The 7533-nt window shown below is 44.7% G+C and overlaps 1 protein-coding gene across 6 annotated transcripts in view; it reads right to left on the bottom strand.

Moving 5' to 3' along the window:
• Positions 1-3676: 3676 nt before the first annotated feature.
• The window catches only part of Kif3a (kinesin family member 3A), a 38548-nt gene continuing 34691 nt past the window's right edge, over positions 3677-7533 (bottom strand). For 3 of the 6 annotated variants that reach the window (XM_006532325.4, XM_006532328.4, XM_006532326.4), the window contains one exon: positions 3677-6914. In XM_006532325.4, coding sequence (XP_006532388.1) covers positions 6866-6914 — 49 coding nt within the window. In that variant the 3' untranslated portion in view covers positions 3677-6865. The remainder of the gene's footprint in view (positions 6915-7533) is intronic. The other 3 variants (NM_008443.4, NM_001290806.1, NM_001290805.1) reach the window with 1 other exon arrangement.

Here is a 7533-nt window from a genome sequence, read left to right as displayed (position 1 = left end):
GGAGAGACACATTTTAATTTTTATGATTTTTGTGTGTGCATGTGTGTGGTGTGTGTGCAAATGTGTGCATTTGCTTGTGTGGGCCCACGTACACAGTCCAGAGGATAACATTGGGTGTCCTGTGCTATCATTCTGCCTTATGTCTTTTTTTTTTTTTTTTTGGTTTTTTGAGACAGGGTTTCTCTGTGTAGCCCTGGCTGTCCTGGAACTCACTTTGTAGACCAGGCTGGCCTCGAACTCAGAAATCCGCCTGCCTCTGCCTCCTGAGAGCTGGGATTAAAGGCGTGCGCTACCACGCCCGGCTGCCTTATGTCTTTAAGACAGGATCTTTCACTGAAACTTGACTGTGTCTGCCCCAGCAGTGCTGGGGTCACAGGCACCCTTGACCATGCTCAGCCTTTAGATGAGTGCTGGAGATGTGAATTCAGGTCCTGATGCCACCTTAGTAAGTGTTCTTGCCCCACTGAGCCATCTCCCCAACCCCAAGATATACTCAAGAGGGCACCAGGGCACTTAAACATTGCTAGTGGCAAAGAAAGCTGGGGCAGCTACTGCAGGAACTGTATGGAGGGTTCTGAAGAATTAAATATTATATCTCTGTTGGACTGAGAACCCAACAGAGATGCTTGTACATTCACAATCATTGTGGCACTGCACAGTCATGAATATATGGAACCAAGGCATCAACAGATAACTAGATAAAGAATATGTTGTGCATAGACACAATGGAATTGTGCTTAGGCGTGAAGAATGAAGTCATGTTTACAGAAAGTAGATGTAGTTGGAGATTATGTTAAATAAAGCCAGATTGAGAAAAAAAACAATTTTTTCCATTCTATGCAGAATCTGGATTTAAATCTGTATATTTAGAGCATGTGTGCATGGTTAAAGTGAGAGGGAATTAAGAGAGGCAGGAGAGGGGCTGGAGAGATGGCTCAATGGTTAAGAGCAGTGGCTGGTCTTCCAGAGGACCCAAGTTCGGTTCCCAGGGCCCACATGGCAGCTCACAAAGGTCCGAAGCTCCAGTTCCAGGGAATCTGACACCCTCACACAGACATGCAGGCAAAACACCAATGCACATAAAAAGAAAACTGAGAGAGAGAGAGAGAGAGAGAGAGAGAGAGAGAGAGAGAGAGAGAGAGAGAGAGAGAGAGAAGAGGAGGAGGAGGAGGAGGAGTAGGAAGAGGAAGAGGGAGAGATCATTAGATAGGGTGGGCTGAACAAGGAGAGTGGGAGAGGGAAGCTAATTAAAGACATTACTATAATGGTATATGTTAGCGGTCCTTCTAGGCTCTGCCCCAGGGATGCCTGGCTTACTATAAAAGGGGCTGTTTGCCCCCTCCTCTCTTACTCTGACTTTCTTCTCTCTCTGACCCCTTTCTTCCTCCTTCCCCTTCCACCTCTCCCTCACCATGTGTTTCTGGCTGGTCTCCCCTTCTCTCTCTCTCCCTCTCCCTCTCCCTCTCCCTCTCCCTCTCCCTCTCTCTCCTTCCCTGTCCCTCCCTGTCCCTCTCCCTCTCCCCTCCCTTCCCAACTCCCTTTCCCAAGCCCTAAATAAACCCTAATCTATACTAAACCCATCTTAAGGCTGGTATGCTGGTACTTAAGGGGGAAGGGCTGCCTCAGCATGGGCCCACAGAGGCACCACCTTCCACCTTCACCATACCTCAGCTCTATCAAACATATCCTTACCTCTTTCTTTTTATAAAACACAACAGTATATGTATATCAGGATGCCACAGTGAGACCATTTTGTATGCCAACCTGAAGAACTAACAGCAAAAAGGAGGCGGTCCAGCCAGTGAGGGCCAAGCCTTGCTGGAGATTAGAAGTGGAGGCTAGTATAGGATTTCTGCAGCATCTCCGGCACCAACTTTTAGGTTGGGTTAGGCAATATCCTCTTTGTTAAGATTGATATCGGACTCTGAGAAAATTGTATTCGGCTGTAAAGTCCCAGTTGAGTTCTTAGCTACAATCAGAGAGATGCAGCCTTTGACTAAACTCAAATTTCCCCAGCCCTCCCAAGGGGCTGGGGGAGGGAAGCAGTGTGGGAGAGCGTCTGATCTGTCCTGTGCTTCAGCGAGAGCCATAACGGTGTTTGGGTAAGACGACGTGATGTTCTGATAACACTGATAAAAGTGACTTGAAGGTTGGGTCGCAGGAAGCCCAAGATAAATGCTGAGAGGAAACAGGCTGTTTTTGAAGTAGCCCTCCTCACGATCACTTTCCCACACAGGGGAGGGAGGGAGCGCTCGGCTTCTCGAGGATACCTCATTTGCTTTGCAAATCAAAGAGTTGAAGGAGGAGCAATTTTGCTAATCCACTCACCAATTTGTCTGGAGGCTCTGCCCCTCGACCTGAAGCTCAGGCCGGGGTCTCAGTCTCCAGACCTGCTCTTCCTGGACTTGGACTGTGATCACCATTCATTCAGATACTACCTAGTTTTACAAATGACTTTGAGAGATTCACTGGAAAAGACGAGGACAGGAAACAGTAAGGTGACTAGCTTTGGTGGCCTCTGCCTGTGATCTCAGCACTCAGGAGGGGGTGGGTAGAGAGTCAAGATGATCAGAAACTGAAGGCTATCCTTGGCTACATACAGAGTTGGAGGCCAACCTGGGCTAAATGAATCAGTCTCAAAAAAGGGTATCTGGGATGCTTTTCTGGAGGATTGCAATTCAGTTCCCAGCTCCCATGCTGAGCAGTTTACTACTGTCTGTAACCCCAGTTTGAGGGGACCTGACACCCCCTTCTGGTTTCCATGGGTAATTACACTCATGTGTACATACCTCCCCAACCCACCCCCATTCAACACAAAAATAAAAATCTTAAAAGTGGGGAAGGGGCATGGCTGGAGAGCGCGCTCGGCAGGTAAGGTGCTGAGTGTGCCCCAGTGCTCTTGTACAAAGCTGAGCATGGCAGTATCCAGCCTGGGGAAGCAGAGAAAAAAGCACCCTGGGACTGATGGTCTGCTAGCCCAGCCTAACCAGCGAGCCCTGGAACAGTAAGAGGCCTGCACCTGCACACATGTGAGCACGTTATGTGTGCACCCCCAAACTACTGTCATTTGTCCTAAAGAAGAAAGGGACTAGGAAATGGTGATTCAGAATCCACCAGGCAAGAAGTAAGGAGGCAACCATTAGATCTTAACAGTTCAATCAATCAAAGAAAAACTTGAGGGCTGTGGAGTCACCTCAGAAGTTAAAAGTGCACTGGCTGCTCTTGTGGAGGACTGGAGTTTGGTTCCTAGGACCCACGTGGTGGTTCATAACTGTCCCTAAGTCCAGTTCTGAGGGACCTGATGTTCTCTCCTGACCACTGCAGGCACCAGGCACACTCACAATACAGAAGCACAGATTTGGGGACATGCAGACACATAAAACCACCCAAAATCTTTAAAAAGGAAATGGAAACCGTGAAGACATCCTCTTCCCAGAGGCCTCTGGGGCTGTCTGGAGTCTCACCTGAGTGTCCAGCCATTCTCCCCAACCAGGTGTATGTAATTCTGCCCTAACTGTACATCTCGGGGTCTTTGGTGGGGAGGATGAAGGGAGATGGTCCCATCTACACAGCCATGGCAAAAGTCAGCATCCCAGCCCAGCCACACGGCACACATGTGGTGCACACACGTGTAGGCAGACACTCACACACGGCAAAATATAAATGAATAAAGATGTTTTAAAAGACATTAGGCATGGGGAGGCATTTATTTCTCATCCTCCTGGGCTGCACGTACACACAGCATTGATATATACAGCTTGGACAAGTACAATTTATACATTAAATACAGCTCAAGTGTGGATTTTGAATTAACACAGCCAACTTTCTGTACAGTTTGTTTCCTGGTCGGTAACAGCATTACAGTAACACTACTCAGGGTTTCACTGATTCTAATTAGTCAGACTGCAGGGTCAGCTCAAAGGCACTAAGAAGAACTATGGGTTCTAGTATTTTAAGAAAAAGGAAGACAGAGAACAATTATGTATGTTAAGAAGGGGTGGAGGCAAAGCTCAGTGTGGTGGCTGGTGCATAAGTATGATCCCAGCAACTGTTAGATGGAGGTAGGAGGATAAGGAGCTTAAAGGCCAACCTGGGCTACACAGAGGGTTTGTGGCCAGCCTGGACTACATTGGACTCTATTTCAAAATGGAAGAGGGGAGAGAGGAGAAACTGGGCAGACACAGGTGTGTGTAAATGTAAACTCTGCCCATTCCTTAATTCACAGCTCTATAAGGAAAAAAGGTGTTCCTTGTGTTAAGAGTTCAAAGAGAAAAGGGGGATGGGCCACATAAACTTAAAATGGAAATAAAATCGCTGAAACTATAATTATCACTTTAAAACATGTTGCAGATGAAGTAACACTTCCCCCTCTCCTTCCAAACTAACCCTGATGTTCTGGCTGCCAAAAACATAAATTTGAAAATCACCTTTTCCAGAATATAAATGAGACAGCTTACCAGAGGATTCTGGGGGCAAACAGCAGCTGCAGAGCCTTCCTTTAAGCCAAGACTTAAGATCACAGTGGACACTGAGTGGAGAGAGCCTAACTGTCAGGGTATGTAAATGCAAAGCCAGCCATAACACACTATACAGTTCAAATAAATAAATACTACCTTTTAAATCAAAGAAAAAGGGCTATGTATCAATAGCCTATTTATAGATCTGTTCCACTCATGTAAATCTGTACATTTATTTTAAACATTAAGTTTGTCCTACATCTCTATCCATTCATGGAATTAACACTGAAAATGATTCCATTTGCAGATGAAGACAGAGTCCATGAGAAGCAGCCACAGCATGGCTGTGGCAGAAGTGGGCTTCCTACCTTCTTCAACAGACCTCCCCACCTGGTGAGAATCGAATTTGGTTTTTCAGAAAATGAACAATGTCCACCTGATTAGAGTTTTAACATCAATGCTTTAATAAACATATGGCTTGGTATGATAACATGCATCTGCATTCTCAGCACCTGGGAGGCTGAGGCAGAAGGATTACGACGAGTCCCAGGCCAGCCTGGGCTAACACAGAGACCCTGTCTCAAAAAAACAAGCAAGCAAATAAAATTACTAAGTCAAGATGCTTAGAGAAGCTTCTAAATTGTTAGTTTTATGGAGTTACTTGTGTTACTGATTTAACTAGATTTAATTTCTCTCATGTTTTAGCTTAATTCACAGCAGATATTCCTTCTAGGCCAACTGAACTGCTAAATGATAGAAACATGGACTTTTAAAATGAAGGCATATAGATTCTTCTAATTACTAACATGTAAATTTACATCATTGCGAAATTTGACGTCACCAAGATGCTCAGCTCACATGAGCCTTTGCAAGACACACACACACACACACACACAGAGCTCATTGAGTCACAGCAGGCCACACTCACAATAGAAGATGCTGCCGCACGCCATGCTAACACCAGCAGCCTGCACATCCAGGATACTCAGGGCTCTAATTCAGGAGAGCCTAAAACTGTCCGGCCATGTTTTCCACCTCTCGCCAGGGATGCCCCTCTGATCAGTCATCCGCAGCCACACAGAGCAATGTAGCTGTAAGTCAGTATTTATCCAAACTTGTTAAAATCATAGCAATTTAATTTATCCTCACGTGGGAAGTCTCAAAACTTTTGGAATCAATAGCTCAGAGTTGATTGTATAACTTCAAACTTGGGTTTAGGAAGCACATGACCTTCAAAAAATTATATACGTAAACAACAAAACCAAAACTTCTCTATTACAAGTTACCCTACTATACAGTGAGTATTAACGTTTTTATGTAGAGGAATTCCATCTAACTGGATTAATCAATGCAAGAAATCCAGAAGAGTATTTTTATATATAAAATTTATATATACAATAAAGAAAATTAAAAGGTTTTTTTTTTTTTACTTTGTTTCATTTTCTGAAAAATGAGACTGGTCTCATTTTTTATTTTTTTTTTTTATTTTTTTTTTTTTATTTTTTTTTTTTTCTTTTTTCTTTTTTCCGGAGCTGAGGACCGAACCCAGGGCCTTGGGCTTGCTAGGCAAGCACTTTACCACTGAGCTAAATCCCCAACCCCTGGTCTCATTTTTTATAGTTATTTCCATCAAACTTAAAATTCAGACAAGGAAGTGTTTGTAAGCTGTATGTCCAGGGAATGTTTTAGAATGTGTGTGTGAGCAAGGGTAAGTGGCTAATGCTGGCTTCAGGAGAAGTGGGGAGCCAACTTAGTAACAACAATGGCTGAATGTGGAGTCAGAGCTACAGAAGTGGAGGGTGCACAGGCGAGCACACAAACTGCATCTTCAGAATGTAAGCCTGCAGAGCTGTCAGATTTTATAGTTTTCCACAGGAGATCAATCAAGGTAGTCATTGCACACTTAGATGCAGTCAGGATGAGTGTAAAGTTGGACTGCATTTAGACAGGTCAGGCAGGTACAGAATCAAGTCACTGCTTAGATGGGCAGCCCAGACTGGCACAGGACACAGGACACAGGACACAGGACAAGGTGATCTGCTATATGTTGTGTGCAAACAAGACAGACTTGGTTCTAGTCTGAGATTCTGCTTGTCTAGAGCCACGGTAGTTGAATACATAGCTAAGAAACGCACATTCACGTACAACAACGGAACCCTTACTTCCTGCAGAGCAGTGTGACAGACACAGTGCGCCATGCCCAACGACCATGAGCTGCGGCGCACTTACATGTTACAGACACTTAAAGAGTCTAAAAGATATTAGGAAAATTGCTATTTCCAGTCTCTCTCCATGCTTTACAGCTTCCATTATGTGAACCATACAGTTGTCCTCGTGTCTTAATTAAGGAGTTCTCTCCAGGCATGGGACAGCACTCTTTTTATTATTTTAACTTTAATTCTGTACATTTACTGAAGTAAAGAATCAATTACGGTCTCAGGCTTTGCAGAACGCTTTCTGTTAAGAGAAGAAAAAAGTGCAAGGTGAGTGATTTTTCCCAAGAGACTGAACTGGCAGCAGTTCTGTGGCGTGGGTCCACGAATGGACCAACACTGCCCATGATTGACCATGGCAAAGTTTGACTGCTACCCATTTTTTCAGAGTAGGTCACCGAGAGCAAGCACGAGAACACGCACGGCATTCTAGAGTGGTGAGGCGCTGAGCTGAGCGGGGCAGACAAGGTGCAGTAGTCAGGAGGCAGCTAAACTTATCAGGGTGCCCCTTGGTCATCTCCTCCAAGGATGCTAATGGTACAGGCAGCCTCAGAGAAGCAGGAAAAGAAGTCACATTTCCCAGATGCAGAGCCTACAAGAGTATCTATCTCATGGGCCTTCTTTGTTGCTGTCCAGCACAATCAACTGCCTGCCTCTCGTGAAGCACTGCATGTTTCTCATTTCTTAGGAAAACTATAGGTTTGTTTTTCTCCAGGCCTGTTACAGAGTTGAGTTTGCATCGTATGTTGGCCCACAAGAATTTTCTTTACCTTAAGTTAAACAAGAGGCATATATTTTACAGCAGTGCATTACAAAAACTATATCAAAACAGCTTGCCAAATTATTTAAGATCTATACAGTTT

This window comes from Mus musculus, chromosome 11 (assembly GCF_000001635.26).
Source record: "Mus musculus strain C57BL/6J chromosome 11, GRCm38.p6 C57BL/6J".
In the NCBI taxonomy this organism is placed as follows: Eukaryota; Metazoa; Chordata; class Mammalia; order Rodentia; family Muridae; genus Mus; species Mus musculus.
The sequence above is the reverse complement of the archived record's forward strand: the minus strand, read 5'-3'. Positions and strand labels throughout refer to the sequence as shown.